At 40.0% G+C, this 22631-nt stretch overlaps 1 protein-coding gene across 1 annotated transcript in view; it reads right to left on the bottom strand.

The window, feature by feature from the left end:
* The window catches only part of Cubn (cubilin), a 212550-nt gene that overhangs the window by 168043 nt on the left and 21876 nt on the right, over positions 1–22631 (bottom strand). Inside the window, exons 13-18 of the mRNA XM_051151301.1 lie at positions 22277–22389; positions 19276–19510; positions 12813–12994; positions 10541–10703; positions 9250–9440; positions 700–844 (exon numbers count right to left, since the gene is read on the bottom strand). Of these exons, the coding sequence (XP_051007258.1) occupies positions 700–844; positions 9250–9440; positions 10541–10703; positions 12813–12994; positions 19276–19510; positions 22277–22389 (1029 nt within the window). The remainder of the gene's footprint in view (positions 1–699; positions 845–9249; positions 9441–10540; positions 10704–12812; positions 12995–19275; positions 19511–22276; positions 22390–22631) is intronic.

The raw sequence follows: 22631 nt of genomic DNA, 5'->3' as shown, positions 1-22631 counted from the left end.
CACAGCAGAATATGACACTTCTACGGGAATATTTTTCCTGCCACTCAAGAACATATAATAACTAAAAGAAATTAAAATTAAAATGTTAGAATAATGTGTAAATTTGACATTTGAAAAACATGTAGTGAAGGACAGTTAGGGGCTAGAGAGATGATCTGGGTTTGATTCCCAGCACCCAGTCAACTCACAACCAGTTGTAACTCCAGTCCCTAGAGACCTGACACCTCTCCCGGCCTCTGAGAGCATAAGGCACACATGCTATGTCTAGACATTTATATATGCAAAAAGCCCATACACATAAAATAATCAAATAAATTTAAAAATAAATAGGGTTGATAACATGGTCCAGTCAATAAAGTGTTTGTTGCATATGTATGAGTTCTGTTCCCTAGCATCCACAAAGCTGGGTACAGCAGTGTGTGTCTGTAATCCCAGCCCTGGGGGCAGGGGGAAAGGAATTGAGGAAGAGATTCAGCATCTATACCCTAGCCTGCACAACACACACACACACACACACACATACATACAGACAGACAGACACACATACACACACACATACACCATACACACACACACATACACCATACACACACACACATACACAATACACACACATACACCATACACACACACACCACACACACACTGTGTACAGGCGCATGCACACACATGCACACAAGCAAGCAGAAGTTTCCTTACCAACTTGATAGTGAGCTCTGAAACTAGCTTTCTGGACTGAAGGGTCTAGTCTCAATCTGATCCAGACATTGTTAGAAGTTGATGTGATGGGAAACTGGGTTCCGTTGGCACAGATCTTTCGAAGTAAGCTGTTATGGTCTCCAACCTCAGCAGAAAAGAAAAGACGGACTTATAATACTCATCAGGAGGCAGCTTCAATAGTTGTTGGGACTATGTGAGGACTAGTCAGGTTTAATTTAGGTAGTATCTCTAATACATTAACAAATGGTCAGTATGGCCACTGCAGCACAAGCAATTGGTTCCAAATATTGATGCGGTCTTAAGCCAACACAGGGCATAACTATGTAATTCTTAAAATTTCCCAATTCCCGTGATATCAAAGAAGAAATAAATCTCTAACTGCAGACAGTTTCCCCAAACAACAAACCCCAAGAATATAGCACATCAAAAGAGGAAAGTTCAACTAAATCTGCAATTCAAAGAATAAACTGTATCATTACCAAAACATAAAAAGGATAGGCAGGCAGGAGGAAGGGAGAAGAGAGAGGGAGAAAGGGTTGGAGGGAAGGAGGGAGAGAGTACCTAGGAAATCAATAATAAAAACTTAGAATAAAACATTCAAAGAAGTACTAAGAGTTAAACCTAATAATTAAAATACAAAAGAAAGCAGAATTATAGATACGCCAAAGAACAGATTTTTGAAGGAGGGCTGGGAATGGAGATAGCAAAGGCAAATTGTAGACAATAAGAAAATAGAAATTATGTCTAAGATTACAAGATAAAACATTATAAACATATTACAAACAGATACTAAGAAACATGCAATGAATTAAATGCAATTGTGTAAGCAGGTCTTTGCCTATGTATTTGAATGTCCAAGATAGATTATTTTCATAAGATTATACAGATTACTAAAAGGATCCAAAGAAGGGGGAAATAGGAACAGCTGCTCCATGGATAAGTGGAGCATCACTGCACGGTCCCCACCCTGGCCCCTGAGAGGGAGGCAGCATGAGAAGATACTGTGTACTTGCTGAGTCCTTTTGCACATAAGGAACAGGCAATTCCCACATATAACTTTTCAGAGCCCCAGGCATGGTACAACTCTGTTATCAAATCGAGTTACAGAGTTACTGTTTTATTATCAAATAAAACAGAAAACTGTGGGTCAACTTCACTTATTAATATAGACTCAGAATCTTAAACAATGTTCTGGAAAAATAAATTTACAGACAATTGCTAGCCTTGTACACTAAACACCATGATAGCTCTAGAAGTGCTAAAATGTCTGTTGGCATTTCTGATTTATTGAAGCACAGTAGACCGGTGTGGTGGCTCAGTAGGTAAAGGCACTTGATGCTAAGGGGGCAACCTGAGTTTGATCCCCAGGACTGACATGGTGGGAGGAGAGAACTAATTCCAGTAAGTTGTTCTCAAGCCCTACCCCTACACACACACACACACACACACACACACACACACACACACTAAATACATGAATAAAAATTAAAGCAAAACCAATGAAGTTGGAAGAGAAATAAACTATTCTATAATAATCATCACTCCACACCTTTCAGTGCAGTGGCCATGAACTGTGTCAATGGGCCCAGTTTATGTCTCAATCTGTCCCCAGCCTCCTGCCTTAATAATCTTAGCAAGTTACTACATCCAAGCCTTGCTAATGAGATGGAAAGGACTATATGAGATAACAGTGAGATTTCCCAAGATTTCTGGCAATAAAATGTTGACTAAAGAAGAGCTCTTGTTAGTTCAGACATTTCTGAAGGTGAAACACTGGAAACTCTTTCCACAGCTGAGAATTATACAAAGAATATACTCAAGACTCTAGTTCCATGCAATTATTCAGGAGATGCAGTAGTCCCCGCATTAATCTACTGTCTGTTAGCATCATGCTGGCAGGAGCGCCATGGGACAGTCAGTGCTCGCAGGAACTTAAGGCAGGCACAGACACTTTCTGGGGCCACAGCAAGAGTGATGTGTGATGTCTATGCAGCAGCAGGCTTCAGCACTGTTGCTTAAGCAAGCTGCTCAGTGGGTACCATTATTAGGCATTTGGGAAATTGTGAGGATTTTTTTGTTTTGTTTTGTTTTTATCTACTACTCCGATGGTGGTAGGGCATGACCAGTATAGGGTCGTTAAGAATCACATCGCTGGAGAGTTTAAACTGTGATGGTCACACACAAGGATTCCCTGACACCCTGTGTGATTCTCACTTAGGTGAAAGTTTTGCCATGAAGCCCAAAATCTAGTCCATTTTTTACATATTAAGCATAAATTACTTTTGGAAATTTTAAATATTTGCAAATTCCAGAACTATCAGTGGAACACAAGTGAAAAAGCATTTTTGTCTTCCTTCTGGAAAACTGCCAATGATATCTTACTTTTCAGAGAAATCAGTCACCAGCCCACACAGCTATATTGGTCCGAGTTTATCCTGGGGAATTCCTGGCAGTTTAGAAGACAAATGGCTGACTGTGTTTTAGCTCCAGCTGAAGATTGCCCAGGCTTCTCACATATGGGAAGACATGAATTTTTGTTGTTGTTGCCTTAATTTTACCCATAACTTAATGTTTTTAATACAATGTGTAGCACTCTAGAGAGATGAGTTTCATTTGGAATAGTTGAATGATGACATACAAAAACCTTAAAGTACAAAAACCCTCTGAATGCTTCAGGGAGCTGCGGGGTACTCAGGAGGCGAGTCTTTTAAGCCGAGCTCCGTAAGAAGTACTTAACTTAAAGGCAGTGTGTAGTAAAGGAAAGATTGGTAGGCTATTGCGACATTGTTCCTCTCATCCAAAACTGGTAAAAGTACAAAGTTCTAGAAGCTTACTTGTCAATGTACATCCCAGGAATACTCCTCTAACTGTACTATAAGAAAATCTGAGATGTAGACAGATTTGCATGCGGATCCATGTCCAAGGATATTCTCTGAAGATAAGAACTAAAACTATTGTAAAAGCTCAGCCTTTGAGGTAAGAACATGCTGCCCGGCTGAGTCAGGCTCATACCAGCCCCTTACTGTAAGTTCTTGACATCTGCAACACAGGCTTTTTTACACTTAAGTTATGCTACTTGAACAAATAGCAAGTCTCAGAGATATGAGAATGTATCCCTTCAGTAGCTAAGCAAACCAAGGCAAATCAACCAACCAACAAAAGCTCTGTAAATATGTATTTATAGTATTTGATAAATTCTTGTTGATCAATTAGTGCAGCATACATGCTACTGTTCTTGAAGACTAGAACACAGGAAACACAAGAAAGCTGGCACCCTCCTCTCTAATCCCCTGGGTCCTATTTGCCTCTTCTGTGATCATTGTCTCTCTTTTCTATTAGTCCATTAGAAGATGAAAAGAAGGAAGAAACAGCCAGAGCAAGTTGAAGTGGGCCAGTCCCCTGGGTCCTGATTAATGAAACTCAAGGACGTTAGGAAGGAGAATGAAGCTGCCTTCCAGATGTTATAAGAGGAACTTACAGGCCTCAAGGGCCCTAAACCTGGAGAGTACAATTGATTTTGGCTGCGTTTCTCTTTGTGAAAGGAAACCTTATTAATTCTGAAAGCCTGAACTCTCTCTGGACCCCAGGCATAGCAATACTTTAACCGTTGCATACTAAGGAGAGATACTGGAATAAAGTTTATCAAATGCTCTAACTGACCCCAAATTCATTTGTACTTAATAACCTGACACTTGTAAGTTTGTACTCTCATCCAAAAACCAACCAACCAACCAAAAACTCTTTCCTTTGTGCTTGGAAACTAGGATAAACTATTTTATATTTCATAATTACTGGCTTCTTTTATGAGAAAGGATTGAATATCTATTCTCTGCCATGAGACCTGCCATATCTCCCGCTGGAGCACTAACACTCACTCTTCCCACTGACTGTGCGCTTCACCACAGGAACTGCTCAGCCTTGAGGAATGTGAGTAGATGTGATAAGGCCACTTCCACAGAGGCCTTGGTTGTCAGTGGATGACTCAACCACTGTTTCCTTTTCCTCTGGAGAGACCAGGGGCCAAGATCTTGCAAAGCCAATGCCCTAGAAGCCAGCAGTGCAGCCTCAAGCAGGACAGATCCCAAACCAATATGTTGACAGGGGCAGAAAATAAACAGAGTAATGAACCATGGGGCGGTGTTTGTTTGTTATCACTTTTGATTTCCCTGAGGAGAGTTGTGCATGTCTCAATATAGCACAGCCTAAAGAAAGATAGCTAATATTGAAACTGGGTTACTCTTCTTTTAAGAAGTCATGGAAATCATGCAATGGTCACTTTCAGAGGAGCACAACAAATCCATCAATTCAGTGCTCACATTTGCAAAGGAATCACAGGGCTTCGGGCAAAACACCAGAATTCTGTGAGCTAGGCTCAGGTTTCTAAGTATGTATTTTTTATATTTCTGGGTGTTTGTGTTTGTATAGGTGAACATGTATTTGAGGGTGTGTGTGTGTGTGTGTGTGTGTGTGTGTGTGTGTGTGTGTGTGTGTGTGTGTGTGTACAGGGTAACACACATGTGGAAGCCAAAGGATACCTTAGTGTATCATGTCATCCTCAAATACATATCTGTCTCCTTTGATATGGGTTTTTTAATTGGCATGGAGCTCATATATTAGGTTAGTCTGGCTGACGTCAAGGAGCCCCTTGTCCTGAACACCCCAGCACTTACCCTAGGGCTGCAAACAAGTGCCACCACACACGGGTTAGGGATCAAACTCAGGAGCTTATGCTTGCAACGTTAAGTTCTTTACCAACTGAGAATGCTGCCTGCCTCATGAGGATTTACTTACTCATTTTGTAAACAGTGACTGTTACAAACCCAGAGGCCCAGGATACAATGAGTAACCCAGGCTATTTAGCCTATGATGTATTGCAAATGGCATTTATAGGTTGAACTAGATCCTAAAGAAAAACTACTCTTTAAAACCCAAGTTCTTATAAAGGAACTATTTCCTGTACAGAAAGCCAAGATTAATTGGGCTGCAAAAACATAATTCCTATGAAATTTTAAGTGTGTACTTAGAGCTGAGTAAGCCATGGCTGTGACATTGAGAGCAGATTGGGGTTGGGTCCCAAAGCCACACCTTAATGCACATGTGCATTTTTCTCTGTATGCTAACTATCCAGATTAGTCTTACACCACAAATTCTAAAGTCCATTTAAGCATGAAAAGCAAACCAAATATATGGACACTAAGAGGCATGGCCCACGGCAGGGTAGAGATCAGAACCTGACCATACAGTCAACGTAGGAACTTACTCCCTGTAAAGTGCATTGCAGGCTGGTGGGCTCCTTGGCGCCAGAGAGACTCTGATCTTAGAAACTGTGCCAGGCGAGTGGAAAAGGACTGTGGCTTCACCCCAGATGACAGAATGACATGAAAGGGCAGGGGAAGAGAAATCCCAGGCAGGGCCTAATACTACCACCATGGTTATCATTGTCAGTGGCTATTATGATTCTTCATTAGTATTTTGACCACTCTGTGGTAAGCATTTCAGCATTTTAAGAACACTTGAGGTCTCACAAAATTGTGTTGGCTCAATAAAATTATTTATTAGGTTTTAAAAGTGATTTTCTAAAATCAAGAAAATTTCATCTGCTTTTCTTAGAATTATCTTCTCTCCTGATTCCCAGCCCAGCAAGCAAGCCTTCTCTTTGCCTTCCCATCACTCTCATCTCATCACTGGGCTGTAGTGGCCACTCGCTGGGGGAGGCGCAGTCCTAAGAGCCTTCTACTTGTCTTCCCGGGCTCTCAGAATACACTGTAACCTCCATCTCAGCTTGTATGGCCGCATGGGGTTAGTGCTTGCCTAACTAGTGTCTTTTCTCCTGTATGATTGTAGTACCTAGAGTCTCATTCAGTCTCTGGACTTTGTTGGCCACTGTACCTGGCATCCCTTTTTCTTGGATATCTGTGTTGCTAACTGTTCACCTGTAGATTCAAGTCAAGAGCTTCAAACTTGTTTTTCCTCATAGTACATTCTCTCCTGTATAATATTTTTGTCATAAATATATCATTCATTTCTATGTCTGTGGGAAGCAGAAGAAGCCTGAGTGAGTAACATCCTGAGTGGGTGTGCACTGGTGGCATGCATGTGTCCATGTTAAGGACCTTAGCCTCAGACCCACAGGAACATGGCAAAGCCTCCCCTTGGGATGGGGCTCAAAGGGATAGTGAAGGCCCCCTCTGCTCTGCGTGCAGATGCTGATGGCGTGTGCAGAAAATGTCCACCATACCTCTTTCCCTGTGGCTATCTATGGCCTGAAGACTGCTCTGCTGCAGTGTTGCTCCTACCGTACAGTATCAACAGTTCTACTTCCTTGCTTATCTGTAGTAAACCCCCTCCTTGTTCAGCTGGACTCAATAACCCTGTCTCTCTGCCCAACTGTATGTAATTAGTAGCTGAACTTCTACGTGCTGCCATTTCTCCATCAGAGAGTACAGCACACCTGACCCCAGCTCTTTTGCCTGTGTGTTTGCTTTGCTTCATTCTCTTTCCACCCCAGTCAGAGCTGGCCCCGTCCCAGAGTGTGCAAGGACACAGCATGTTTCTAAGAAGGAAGACTTTCCCCAGAAACCTCTGTTTCTCTAGGAGGCATCCTGCCCACTCCATTAGCCTCTCCTATAATGCTCCGTTTCCAGTTTCTCTGAGTGGCGGGTGGAGCATATGGCTTAGAAATATGAATGAGGTATAAAGTCTCACTCATTTCCCTCCACCTCCCACCTCCAAGGCTTAATGCCAATTACGTTAGATATTCTTATTCAACCCACTACTTGCATTTTCTGGAATAAGAATTTTAAATTTTATTCCTACCTTCTGTGTCCTTCATTCACAGTAGTTTTGACGGCTTGAGCCATTTATGAAATATTAATGAGAAACACTGCTTTTTATTCTGGAAAGATGCTTCTGTCACATCTACCGTACTGTTCTACACATTGTAAAAGCTTTCTGGGCACGACCAAATGAACCAAAAGATAATCTCCCTTTGAACTCATCTTTCCATAGCCACATCACACTAACCATGGGAAAATGTATTTTTAGTAGTAGAAATGTTAATTAAGATGTGAGTGTATACATGTGTGTCTGTGTGCATGTATGTATGCATGTGTGTGCATATATGTGTGTATGTGTAAATGTGTGGTTTTGTTTAAGATAGCAATGTTCGTCTATAATTTCCATCAATAGCTTAGGAGTCTGTGCACACACAGAATGTAAATAGTTGTATGGTCAGCTATGGAAGAGTATCATTGGCTGATTCTGAACTGGTAAGATCAAGGCAAGAGCCAAACTTTGGTCACAGAGGCCTTATATTTATATAATGTTTTGTAATAACTTTGAAGGCTTTATTTCTCATTCTTTGCCCGGATTTTAGTCTCACAAAGGTTAAGTAAATAGGCAAGGCATCTTACTGAAGTGGGAATTGAATACTCAAAGCACTGCCCAGAGCTATACAGGCACAGAACCAAAGCAGGAACTCATCTGACCCAGTCCTGTTCTAACTACGAAGTACTCAGCCACTCTACTTTACAAAACTAAGTCACTGGGTACCAGTTTTGATCTCCCCTGCAACAATTTAAAGGAGTTCATGACAGGTAGAAATCCATGGAACTTGTTCATCAAAGCCACAGAAGGTGTGTCACTCCAATGGGTTGACAGGTCCTACAGCCAGTAGAAAAACCCCTATCAGGAATACATGGGAACTCTCCAGAGTCCCTTTAATGTTATCACAGTGACTTTTTTTTTTTTTTTTTTGATTCTCTTAGACAATTATTGTGCCTGGCTTCATATGTTCCTGTGACTTGAGAGTGGGGTATGGAATTCACAAGGTCATCTTCTCTAGAAAAGACTTCTCTTGTGGTTAAAGATACACTATTACGAGTCTGCTCTTGGAAGAGACCAGTGCAACTCCTAAATTCAGACCACTACTTACTAAACTGTGGGCAGGGAACAACTTCTCTGAGTCTTGGATCCCTGAGATTAAAATGGGAGAGTGTGGGGATCTAATGATTTAACAGAACAGTGCCAAGACTGGCTGGGTGACATGCAAATGTCTGACTTTCTCTAGGTTGTGATGTCTGACATGAAAATTACTCTAGAAAACCTCTCTGAAATCTTAACCTATGAACATACCTAGTTATGATTATCCACACGCATGCACCTTGATGAGCTCCACTGAGCGGCTTAGAACTTAGTCATATTGTGAGTTTCTAGTTTCAACTTTGCTTTCAGTGCCACCCTGGTTCCGCTATCAAGCCCTTGCTGTTTTGCCTTCACTAGGTGTGTTTTAGAGAAAGTCTTTTAGATCCCCTAGAACCCTTGTTCTTGGACTCTCTGCTCCACCAGGCAGCTTCCCTTTCCCCAAGGTACTGGCTCAGTAGTGCTGAGGAGAGGCATAAAATGGCATTCCTGACAAGCTCTCTGGTGATCCAGAAGTACCTGTCTTGACAGCCATTTGAAAGCCGCCATTCTAGAAAGCATGGAAATTGCAATGAGTATTCCACAAGGGTAACTGAGTAGAAAGGTTACCTCAATGTACGTGTGCGAACAGCCTGTCTGGCTCTCCAGTTCCACGTGGGTGAAGTTGATGACTATTTGCTCTCCTTTGGGCTGTGTGATGAGATAGACACACTGTCTGTCGTGACTGAAAGGTCCCAACAAGGGAGGAAGGAGGAGCTCACCCTCTGTGTCTGAGTAGTTCCCGCCACAGTGCAGATCCGCTGAGGAGAACAAAAGAGGGAAGGACTGGTCACAGGGATGGCATTCCTTCAACTTCCATACATTAGATTCAGTTTTCAAAACTTCAGCTCACCCTATATTTAAATACCCACGGTGCTCTGTCCACCCTGTGTAAGTCCATGCTACCCATTATAAGATTTTCAGGCTCACATATATGCAGGATATGCCTCTAGAGACGCAAGAAGTAGATGCAGAGATGTGGGACTGAACTTCCAATCTGCGGCTCTCCTCTGTAAACTGTTTTTTAAATACATTAATGCTTTGCCTAATACCAAAAAGAGTTAATGCGCTCTATAAAAGGTTGTGACTGCATAGAATATATATATAACTGTATAAAAGAAGCATATTGAAGGAGAGGGGGTATAGAAGAGCATCACGTGGTCATTAATAGTACTTATAACGGCTATAGGAATTACCGAGACTGACTGTGCATTCAGCCTAAAGCCGAAGCAAAGGGAAAAGAGGTTGAATGAGAAGATGTTTGTTTGTTTATTTATTTATTTATTTATTTATCTATTTATTTATTTGATACAGAGACTTAGAATGTGTTTCCCTAATCAGTTCTCACTGAGAACACAATATTAAGTGTCAAAAGCAGAATTCTCTAGTTCACACAAATGAAAATCATAGACTTTTATTTTTGTTCCTTGTTTCAGGTCTGAATGTGACTGCAAGCGTCATAACTAAGCGTGCGGAAGTGGGCTCTAGGAAGGGGAACAGCGCCTTCCGAAAAGTTGGCTTTTGTGTACTGGGCTTGATGCAAGAATAAAACCAAATATTTCTCAAATATATTGCACTGTTCTCATGAACAAGCTTGCGTACAACAGAACAGCAAAGACCACTAGGGACCTGAGGTTCTGAATGAGTTAATTTTAAATGGTACTTGTGGTCGCCATCGTAGTGTGGATCCCATAACTGGAGGGCTAAGGGGTAGTGTAGTATTTACCACCATGAAGATAAAGCCTCAGTCTGAAGTGGTGTGCGAGACAGTCCTGACGGCATGTCTCTAAGCTGAGAGAGCCTGCATCTTAGGCCATAAGAAGCTGTGTGAGGGCAGCGCCACTCTCCCAATGCTACTTACACTGTGTGGTTAGGTAGGTGATGTGGAAGCCTTTGTCACTAATCTCAGTGTCAGAATGGAAATGAATTCTGGCAGCTGGACCCGTAGTCTGGAGTGGTGGAGTAGACAGAGAAGTGCAGAATCTCCCGAGAATGGGGTCTTGATGGAAAGGGCCATCCCGAATCTAAAACAAAAGAACAAGCCATTAAGTTTGGAAGTAGTCAGGTTCTTAGTAAGCAAGTCATCTGGGACATAAGCTTCAGAGAATTGGTCATTTAAGTAGGTAGCAAACCAGAGCAATTCAAAGTGTTGGATTAACAAAATGTGTCACTTAAAAGTGAGGAAAGTTTCCCTGTCATATACATAATAATCCAAACACAAAATCAGTGTCCCATAAAGAATGTGTTCTCTCAGTCCTGTCAGGTGCCTCATCTGCTGCTGGAATTTCAACTCCAGAGCTGAGTACATACTTTGGATTTTTGTTAGGATGATGCAGAGCTCAGGGTTTCTTTCATGGTTCCCTGTCCCCCAGTGTGAAGAATTCCTAGTATTTCGGAAGAAACACTAGGTGCACAGGTGCGCAGGGAGTGCAGGTGGGGAAGAAGGAGCACACAGCTGCCTTTAGAAGCACACCTGCCTGCCGCTGTCATCCAGCACTGCATGCAGTGGCACACCGCATGCTGGCAGTGTGAACTTACAGACTGTTTCTTTTTCTATGTGCTCTTGTATGCAGATTCTGTATATATGTGCTTGTGAGTGTGTGTTATAGGTGTCAGTGTATGTTCTGTCAAGTATATGTATATATGTGTGTGTACATACATACATACATGTGCGTGGAGGTGTGGTATGTTTATAAGCATGCATGTGGATTTGTGCACCAGGGAGTTCTTACAGAGGAAAGAGGACAATGGTCAGGAATCAGTTCTTCCCTTCCACTGTGAGATTTAATCAAGCTTGGGCCCTCAGGCTTCCTGGACAAGTGCTTTTACCAGCTGAGCCATGTCACCTACCCAAGCTATCCATAATGTATCCTCAAGTCAATGGCTTCCTCCTTCTCCTCCTCATGCTCCTCCTCCTCCTCATGCTCCTCCCCTTGTTGGCTTTTTATGCCTTGAATAAATCACACTGAGCACTCTATAGTTTTGACATAATTGCAAAAACCTATAGTACTTAGAATACCAAGGAATAAATGAACTGAAAAATATTCTCATATGTTAAATTCATCCATTCAAATCAATTTTTTCATTGGCAGCAAATTTATAGAGCAAAGTTACTTTATTTTTTACTTGTAACTAGTTCCTGAAATACTGATGACAAATAAGAGGGAGCTCAATATTGTCCAGATGATTGATACTTTTTATAATATGGTATTCAGGAATTAATATGTAAGAATAAGAAGGCTTTAATATTAATTTGCTATGATTTATTGAATATTAATTTCACAATAATTCATTTTTTTACTGTCAACTTTTAAAAAGATATTTTGCTAAGATTTCCCAAGGAGAAGCTGATCTTTGAGTCATTCCCAAAGGTTTCAGATCCATTATTTCGACTGCTAATGACTAATGCCTTCAACTCTGGAGACCTGCTTGGCAGCTGCATCCTTCATCCTTTATGAATAATTCCACAGGACTCCATCCCTCTCTAATGGACTCAGAAAGGCTCATTGTCTCTTTAGCAGTGCTGTGGGGCACTGTGATTTGCAGTGACAACAATACAGGGACTACCTAAGAACTCAATCTCCTCAGTGACCTTTCCAGTCTACAAATGGAGAACAACATTTTTGATATATGTAATTGTATAGGGAATGTGAACAAACAGCCCCTTTCCTCCTCGACATTTTAACTTTTTGCTAGTGGAATAGAGCAGGCTGACTCCTTTCCTCTCAAGGGTAATTTTCAACATTTCCTGGTGAGACTCAACCATTTCCTACAGAATCATTATGGCCTGCTAAAGTCAAGTAGTGGGACACCCTGAGTGCTTGCCTTGGACAACTAAAAATTAGAATCTGTGTTGAAGAAGACAGTCATGGTTAGGTTTTATTCTCATTCCAGTAGTCTCAATTTTCAGTAAAGGACATGGTTGTTGGGAGCAAGGCAGGCTCTTCCACATTCAAGTGGAACCTAGAAAATGGAGTAACAAACTAGTGTAATTGAGATTAGAGACTTAGCATCAGCTGCCTAAGGATTGGTAACAAATCAGGGCTATCCACAGGCACCATTAACCAGTGTTCTGAGTGCTAATCATACCATACCAAGGCCTATGGAAATGTCGGGGTTTTGTTTTGTTTTACCTCCAAATAATCTTTACTGCAGTCACTGTGGCTCTCCAGGCTCAAGGTTCCAAAGGTAAATGTTATCAAGGAGCCAGGACTGGCTAGAATGTGCCAGACACAATCTCTTCCTGGAGGGTAGTTTCCAGGGTACCCCGGAGATGTAATAGAACCGTAACTACCAGTCAGTACGCCACCACATTCTGAAATAAGAGGGAAAAACGAAAGAAAAAAAAAAAAAAAGAGGAAAAAATGACTAAATTCATATGTGGGCTAAATTCACACAGAAGTCTCATAGAGTCTGATGTCAGAAGGCAAGCTTTGCTCACATAACTGTGGAGAGTTTAGGATGGCCTCATAAATTACACATTACTTCAAGCTGCCCATTTAATAAACAAGTCACCCATCTAGGAACTCTATGCCTACAGAAAATCATATAGTTAGTCATTTAAGACACAGACCTGACCCTTCTGAGACATAAATTATGGGAAAACAGTTTCAGTCCGTTACCCCCAAGAAGATCAGTTTCTATATATCAAAACATTAAAAATTCTGGAACTTCTGTCAGCCCCTACATCTTTCAAAACACTGGGACACTTTATACTTTAAAATAGTTAAGGACTGCATCATATTCTTTAGAAAAAGTTTTTCTCATGCTATAATAAATTATTATACTTATATAAATTATACAATTGTAAGATAAATTGTCTTATATAAATCATATGTACATTTTATAATACTTAAAGTATAAAAATAAATCTATCATTCTCATTTATAAAAAATGTACATGGTGATTAAGCCACTGTCCCAGGAGTGAGGCAAGTATGGCACTGAACTGGGCTCCTTGGTGCCATCCCCGGCACATCACACCAACTCCTTATGTGTCTGGCCAATGGCTGGAGACATCTAGAAGAACTCTTTCTCCTTAACATTCACATTTAATGGCGACTCTGTGGTGGCTTGTAAGAAATGTTACTGTGGACACAAAAAGAATAGTGCCAACTAATCTAGACTTTGATAAATATACCTTGAGAAAGAAATAAACCAAGATGACATCTTAGCATGTGAAATATGGTATTCACATAGCTATACCCACTAAGGCAAAGCTTTTGTTACCAAAGGAAAACCTGAAACAATTAGTTTCATTGTATAGGAGCAAGTGATTAGTTACTTTAGTTAGGAGCAATTCATTGCTCCTAACAGGGAACACCCAAGTTCACAGAAAGGTACATTTTCTAAAACTTAAAGGAAAAGTCCATTGTGAGTATAAAACTTTTTAATTCATAGGATAATACAATCAATGTAAAATGTTAAATATCAACAGTTATCATTTATAATGCAGAAAATTTCAGAAAAGAGTATCAATATGAAGACAGAGTACACTGAAAAGATTCCAGTGTCCCCTGTACACACAGAAAGATGTTAAGTGTCTCTGCTACCACTGAGAGGTTTCTTGACTCTCAGTTCAGAATTTTAAAAACAAATTATTAATCTGGCTATAAGTAGATAGTCACTGCCATACATTGTGATGAAACCACAGGATGGTATGAACACTGCAGAAGAAATATGACACATAAAATACCAAATCTTATGCATGCTTTTGATCAAACAATCCCAAAGTGGCAAAGCTGGACTAAGACGAACATATAAAGCATACAAGGTACATCCAAAAGTCTAGAGGAAACAGGCCAAGCGTTAATCCATACATGTTTGAACAGGCCAGGACATATCTATATAATGGTAAGCTCTGTTCTAGTTTTGATACAGTCTCTAGGGTTCAGGAAGGACAAGTAAACACCCCTGTGTATGGAATGCTGCCTTTCCTCTAAGATGGGAAGATAACAGTCTATTTGATCATTGGAGGGATAAGTGCAAAGCTAATTTTACAAACCATCTACTTACAACAGACTGCAGGGTAGAAGCTAGACATTTGAAAATGCAGGATGCTCATTGAGGTGGCTTTAGCATCGTGCAAACATTTTATACAATTAAAAGCAACATTTGTTAAAATTTTTAAAAAGAAATCTCTAAAATCACAAACAAAGGAAACAATTTCATTGAACTGAAAAGTTAAACATGAATACTTAAATTATGTAACTTTAAAGTACTGAAATATTGACAAGAAAACAATGCACGTTTTGTTCTACTTACTTACTTAAATGGGGCCATACTGTGTATTCAGGTTTTGGACCTGTGATCTTCCTGCCCTCACTTCCTGAGTGCTGGGACTATGAGTGTGTACCAAGCATGCCCCACACAAAATGTAGAGTAAGCATAATACATCATCAACAGACATTGAATTGTTTTCAGCTGTATTATTCGTATTTGTAGAGAAGTGATATGCTAATTTCGCTAGCAATCACGTTTTTCCAGTCCATGTTGCAGGATATTTCATTCCACTGTGAACCCCAAGATTGCCAACTGTAAAAACCTGTTTTTTGTTTGGTGTGGTTCAGCCCTAACATACACCTTTAATCCAAGCACTTTCTTTACACAGGATTAAATAAAGTCAACCCTAAATCAAGAGGAGGAGCAAGAAGAAGAAAACTGACAGGAATTAAACAGAAAGGAGGGACATTGAGAGAAGGGTATTAAAGACAGCGTGGAGAAGAAGAAGGAGTTTTGGGGCTTTCAGCTTTTACCTTTGGGCTTTTGGCTTTTTCTACCTGGGATGTGAGCTGAGTAAAAAAGGCTTTTTCTTCTGGAAGGTCAGCTGGGTGCTTTCTCTGCCTCTTTGAGCTAGCAAGCTTTTACCCCAGCATCTGGCTCCTATATCTTTATTGGTAAAATCAAATGATTAAGATTTTGTTTTTAAAACAACTAGAGGAAGCATAAATATCAAGAGAAAATAAACCTTAATAAAATCTTAATGCACCTATATATTGCAAGACTACTGCTGGTCCAGTGATTTTTTTTTCCATTTAATAATAATATTAAAAAGGTATTTTCTTCTGTCCATTGGGTGTTCCAGAGTTACCCAGAGACCTAGCAACAGAAATCATTTGTAGCACCCAGATGTAGGATCTGAAGTCCATTTTCCATTGAAAGAATGATGGTTTTTTGGGGAAGCAGATGTTTGCAATGCTGAGAGCATTAAAATATGCAAAGGGCCTGGAACACACTTTCAAACCAGAAAGGAAAGCAACTTTCAAAGGCTACTGGGATCTGGTCCAACAGACTCAGAAACTAATAGAAAAAATTACCACTAAAAATTATGAAACAATTGAACATTTTTAAAGAATATAAAATATTTTAAAGCACATCAACTCTCATCAAATAGCCAGATTTATAGATATGAAAAACAAACAAAATGAAATGAAATAACAAATCATTTTGAACAATCCTAAGGAAACAAACCATTTACTCAAATACTAATAGAAAGGGAAGCAAATTGGAAGTGTATCCTTCATTTCCTGTGTGCGAGCTTGCTTCTGGTTGCTCAAATAAAAGCTGAGCAAGAGCAGCCTAGGGATGGAAAAGATGTATTTAGCATAAGAGGGTACAGTCATCATCAAGGAAACTGATGGAGGAACTCAAGGAAGGAACCTGGAGGCAGGAACTGAAGCAGCAGGGTTCCAGGAGGGGTGTTGCTTACTATCTTGCTCAGACAGATTTTTCACAGAAATAATGACTACCTGTCTAGGAGTGATACCGCCCACAGTGGGGTAGGCCCTCTTTCATCAAATACCAATTAAGAAAATGCTCACAGGCAATTCCTCAGTTGAGCGTCCTTTCCCCAGGTGATTCAAGTTTGTATCAAACTGACAAAGCTTAAGCGGCACATCTTCTAAAATCTATACGCAAGCAAATATCTGATGCAGTAACTTATAACCTGCTTCACAACCTGAGTAATAAATAAGAAACGATACACTTATACTCTCATCATTTCATGAGTCCCTATGAGTCCCTATGAGTCGAAGAGCTGCTAAAAACCACTGCTGAAAGCACAAAAGAGATGCTTTGACATGAGAAGATCAGGCAACAATCTGATGAATACTAAAGTAATAATAGAGCAGAAGAAGATGTGATATGCTATTGAAAGTGGTTACTTTGGCCAGAAAAAAAAGAGGGATATGATTAAATAGAACTTTTGAACCAAGTACCAGCCTACAATGTGACAAGTGACACATGGGATGCAAACACCACAGTCCACGAGGTGTATGGTTTATAGAACACATAACTAGTTTACTTAATGAATAAATTCCAACAATGCTTGATTCTTGGCATTAGAATTATTGTTTGTTGCTGTTCAGGGTCTCAAGGAACAACCAGCATGCTTCTGTGCTCTTTGAACAATGGAGAAGCCCATGAGCTGAGTCCTGTACCCATTCTGCAATTCTTCCTGTGTGTAACTTTCAGATGGCACAGACGTAAACAGGGAAGACAGCCATGCTTCTGCTAGCTGAAGCCAACAAACACTGAAGCTTCTCAGGCAGTCAGTATTTTAGAGCAACAGGTTATGTAAGAAAGCAGTTGCATGGAGACAGTTCCAAATATTTTTGTAGGAGTTCCCCCAGGTATTCAGGAGAACCTTTAACTGCCGATAGTTAGAGGAAGATGACAGAATCCCTGGCAGAGACAAAGAACGCCCAGGTTGAAGAGAATGAGCAACCTAATGCTATTATAGACCTTGCCAAAAGGGAGAGAGTTTTGTGAAGACCCTGAAAACTGACCTGAAAGTTCAGAAAAACTATGCAAGAATGGTAAGGACCATGTTCTGGGAATCATGGTTCCTTTTCTATATTAACAGGATTGCTGTCTTCCACATACATGTGTATGTATACACGCATATGTATATACATGATGTGTATATATCAGCATCGGCCTGGGCTTGCCATTCTCTCTCTGAGAGATGGCAACAGCCATAAAAAGAAGCCCCTACTATAAGAATGCCTATTAGAGGGGCAATGGCTTGATTGAACTCTCATCTAAAAGACAATATTGTATTCGATGAAAAAATACTTAATGTTTTTCCCATGCAGTTGGGAAAAAAAACAAAAGGCAATACTCCCTACTTTAGCTTAGTACTGTATTACAAGTTTTAGTCAAGTCAATATGTAAAGGAAGGGTTGTAAGAGTTAAAAAATTACAAAAGATTAAAAATATTTCTTCACAGATGACATGATGGCACATGAAAAATAGAAAAGAATCTTTAAAAGATTTAGAACTTCAACTCTGAAATATATGAAACATTACTAAATAAGAGTTTATAAAAATGAGTACCAATTGGTATAATATAGGAATGTCATCTGGGCATAGTGGCATTACTTTCCATTCTACCACTTGGGGGACAGAGGCAGGAGAATCTCTGTGAGGCCAAGGCCAGTCTGCTCCATAAAGTGAGTTCCAGACTAGATGGGACTAAATCATGAGACCCTATCTCAGAAAAAGCAAACATCTAAGAACAATAAAAAATAATTATTAAGTGATCATTAAAATAAGGAATCTTACAGGAAGAAGCAGACCATGTCCCCAGTGTCACTCTTGTAGTAAATTCACTAGTAGACGCTATAAAATGACTTAGTGATTGTTGGTGAGAGCCTATTGTAGTGAATTCACTAGTAGACGCTATAAAATGATTTAGTGATTGTTGGTGAGAGCCTATTGTAGTGAATTCACTAGTAGACGCTATAAAATGACTTAGTGATTGTTGGTGAGAGCCTATTGTAGTGAATTCACTAGTAGACGCTATAAAATGACTTAGTGATTGTTGGTGAGAGCCTATTGCTAAAGACGCCACACCCCTTGATCACAGGACATGGAGAAATCAAGTTGGTCCTGACCAAGAAGCTTTCTCCCTTTTGGCTAACGTTCATAGTTCTGGAAGATTCTATGCAGGCTGCTAGGGAAAACTTCATCTGTGAATCCTGTAACCTGCAATAAACACCTGCACAAAAAGATACGTTGATGGGCTTAAAAGTGGCATGAATTACTTAAAGGGTGGGAGCGTAACCAATCACTTTCTGACTGGCTTTACGGCCTGCTCCATAGAAAGAAACACATGCTTGGTACAGTAAGAAAGAACCCAGCTGTTGATAACCTCCCCCAACTCCCCAGCCACTCCAGCGAGAACTCAAGCTCTACAAATACATGGGAAGCACAAACTAGCCTTGGTGAATTATTAAAAATCAAAGAAGAAAATAACATGAAGTTGAATAAGGTAAAGGTGGATCTGGGAGGAGTTAGGGGGAAGAGGGAGTAAATATAACAATATAAATTGTATTAAGCTCTAAAACAATTAATACAGATATTATATTAAAACAATTCCCCAAAAAAATCTCCATCCAGTAATTTAATAAGGACCTCATGAATTTTAAACTTTGCCACACACCCTAATTTTTCTGTTCTTAAATTCAAAATCAAATTCATTTTTAAAATTATTTGTTCTTAAAATAATTATTTAAAATGTTGCATTATTTCTAGGTCCCTAAACATGTCCTAACATATGAAAACAGGTTTTGCTTTCTCCTCATTTTGCACTCACCTGGCTTCTGTGCCTCCCACCTTGCTGTAAAGCCTCTCCCACGTTTTATGTATTCAGAGTAGAGATGAAAGTAGAGAGCGTTGCCACTGCTGTGGAGTGCCTGTGGGAGACTGGAGCCGCAGTATCTCCCCAGTGGGAAAGCTGCTGAGGTATCTCCATCGTGAATCTGAAGAAACTCTCGGGGACAATTACTTGCAGATTCCAAGTCAAAAAACGTGAAAGTGATATGTAGAACCTAAGGAAACATAAAAGCCACGTTAATGCTAAAGCCTTCCTTCCACCAGCTGACAAGCATTCACACAGACACAGCCACCAATCCCTAGTTACTCATCAATGTGAGCAGCGACTCTACATATTGAGGACTGACTTTAAAATCATTCAGCACAAACCTTAATTCATATAGAAATATGAAAAAGCCTCTGTGGAGATGGGAATGCTCTTGATCCTAATTTAATCACTATATCATGTATGCATGTATCAAACTGTCATATTGTGACCCAGGCCTCTCTCTGACATCAACTTGGGTCCCCCAATTTGATCACTTCCCCTTGGTGGGGAGGCCCAGTGGCACACAGAGGAAGGAGATGCAGGCTATCCAGATGAGGCATGAGAGACTGTGGTCAGCTGGTGGGGAGGAGGTCCCCTTCTGTCAGAGGTCTAGGGGAGGGGGATAGGACAGAAGAGGGAGGGAGGGAGGGAGGGAGGAACAGGAAGATACAAGTGACAGGATAACAATCAAAATGTAGTCTGAATAAATTATAATTTAAAAAGAAAAAAACTCTTAATGAAATAAATTTACCAAGATTAATCTATCAAGAGTATGGTCAACAATTTTTCTAAAAAAATAAATAAATAAAAAATAAAATGGTCGTTGGAAAACATATCTTGAATTAAGTGCAAATAGCTGACTGACATTCATAAGAATCTGCCCTGAGCCCCTGAAGAACCTGTGGTATGTGCTCACCCCGACACCATATTGACTCCACAGGGGCCTCAGGTGCCCAGCCTTGGCCGAGACACTCGAATGTGGAAAGGCAGCTCCTACCCAGGGCAGGTCTGCAGGGTTTGAACATTGTCAAAGTGTACCACGGAAGCAGTACCCAGAGCAGAAAGGGGGAGAGAATAATGTTAAAGTCGTGAGCACAAAAGCAGGATGAAGTAAACAGGAGCACATTCTGAATGTAGTAAAATATAAAAGATTTGAAACTGATAACCCCATTTTAAAATAAGCATCTGAAAGGAGGCTGATTTACTTTTCACCAAAATCTAAAGTCATAATAATAGTTAGCTAGGAGCAATAATTTCAATTATTTTTTAAATTCTATGTTGGAATTTCTTAATATGTTTCATATAAATACATTATTTTCTTAGTCGAAGCAATTTAAATGTAAATCAAATAAATGTTAATTAGTTGTTTATGATTTCTATTATATCTTATGGTGAACAGACTATGTAAAATTGTGTCACAAAAAAAAGGTAAATTTTCTTAAAAATAATAATAAACATAAAAAATTTTCACAGAACCTTTTCCTTGGAAAAATATATTTTCAATGTCAGGAAGTAGAGTTCATTAGAACTAAATGGAAGGAAGGAAATTCACACAGCATGCCCCGTGGGGAACTGTTTTAGGATCTATTCTATTGTGCAATGACCAAGCTACAACGGGTTGTCCTTCCTTAGGGGGAATATTATTTTCTGACCCTTGCACAATGTCCTCTATAGTTTGCTGGGGAAGGTTAGTAAGATTCAAGGGGAAAGAAGCTTACTTACTGAAGCACACCACTTTAAGTCTAAGAATTGCTTAGAAAACAAATTTTATACATGAGAGTAAGATAATGATAGATACAAGGCACCGGATATTATGTTATAGGAGGTTTATTAAAGGAGCATGGGGAGAGAAGGAAAAGGAGGAGGGGCACCCCAGAGAGAGAGACAGAGAGACAGAGAAACAGAGAGACAGAGAGACAGAGACAGAGAGATAAAGACAGAGACAGGAAGAGTAAGAAGAGAGAGAGTGGGGGGGGGGGTAGATCAAGGGACTCGTGGATGGCTTGTCCTTTTATATGGCCCTGGGCAGGGCCACGCCCCCGTGGCAGGTAAGCAATGACATCACAGGTAGGCAGACTGAAGCAGAATGCTAACAACAAAGACTTTGGAAATCTGAATGTTCAGGAATAATAAAAATAAAATCTGTGGGCTCACATTTAGTTTTAAGTGTTCATGTCGTGCTCAGAGTCATGAACTTTGGAGTCAGAAGGCCTGAGGCTAAGCTTCTTAAAAACCATATGCCATTTCAAAAATACACATATCTGGAGACAAATGTCTCAAACGCTCTAGGCTCCGTGTGTGTGTATAATGAGTTTAATAATTGCTAGCTTTTTAGAGTTTAAAGTACACTGCTGTTTATGAAGTATACGATATCTGGCATGGAATGGATACTCCTTAAGGAAGCCATCTGAATACCAGTTGCCACGTATCACGACAATCCACTGATGTCAGTGGTCATCTTCAAATACTACATTTTCAGTAACAGCATAATCTTACAGATTAGATTAACTACTGGCCTGCAGCTAAACAACCAATGTTGGGAATCCTTCTTTACCAGAAGTAAGAGAGGGTGGGTGGGTGAGAAAGGAAGGAAGGAAGGAAGGAAGGAAGGAAGGAAGGAAGGAAGGAAGGAAGGAAGGAAAGGGACTCTGGAATCAAGCAGGACTTGAAAATTCATCTGTTTCTCTTAAACTAGGTAGTATTTTAAAAAATTAAAAATACAAAGCTCTTCTTAGTTTCTATTATTTCAACTGTAAAATGAAGAGATTGTTTATTTCAAAGAATTTGTATAACATTAGAGAAAGCCCAGAACATAGTAAATATCCAAAATGTGAGAATGGAATTATCATATGTACTTCACATGTGTATATACACATGCAGATACATGTCACATGGATCATATTTTTTAATGTACAAGTGAGATCTGCTCATAGACAATGGTTACTATGTTTACCTTTTCCTCATCAGTTCTGACAACCCAGAAACAGTTAACATCATGAACATAAGTATCATTGGGGCTCCGGTAAGCAAAACTTCCTTGGGTCCCTGAGAGGAGCCCTCCACAAGCTGGGAAAAAAACATAAACAAAAAAACTGTGTTTTTCATAGATTATCAAAAGGAAGAAAAGAGGCACCTCCAGCCCACACTTTCCTCTTCCTGTCCTTTTCTGTTGACATCAAACCACACCTTCCTTGTAGCCACAGTCCATTTCACTCCCATCACACTTTCTACAAATTTAGTTGGTTCCTTTATTTTCTTTGTCTACTGTTCTCCAGACTTTGATGAGCTAGACTTTCCCCCACATGATT

Source organism: Acomys russatus, chromosome 9 (assembly GCF_903995435.1).
Source record: "Acomys russatus chromosome 9, mAcoRus1.1, whole genome shotgun sequence".
Lineage (NCBI taxonomy): Eukaryota > Metazoa > Chordata > Mammalia > Rodentia > Muridae > Acomys > Acomys russatus.
The sequence above is the reverse complement of the archived record's forward strand: the minus strand, read 5'-3'. Positions and strand labels throughout refer to the sequence as shown.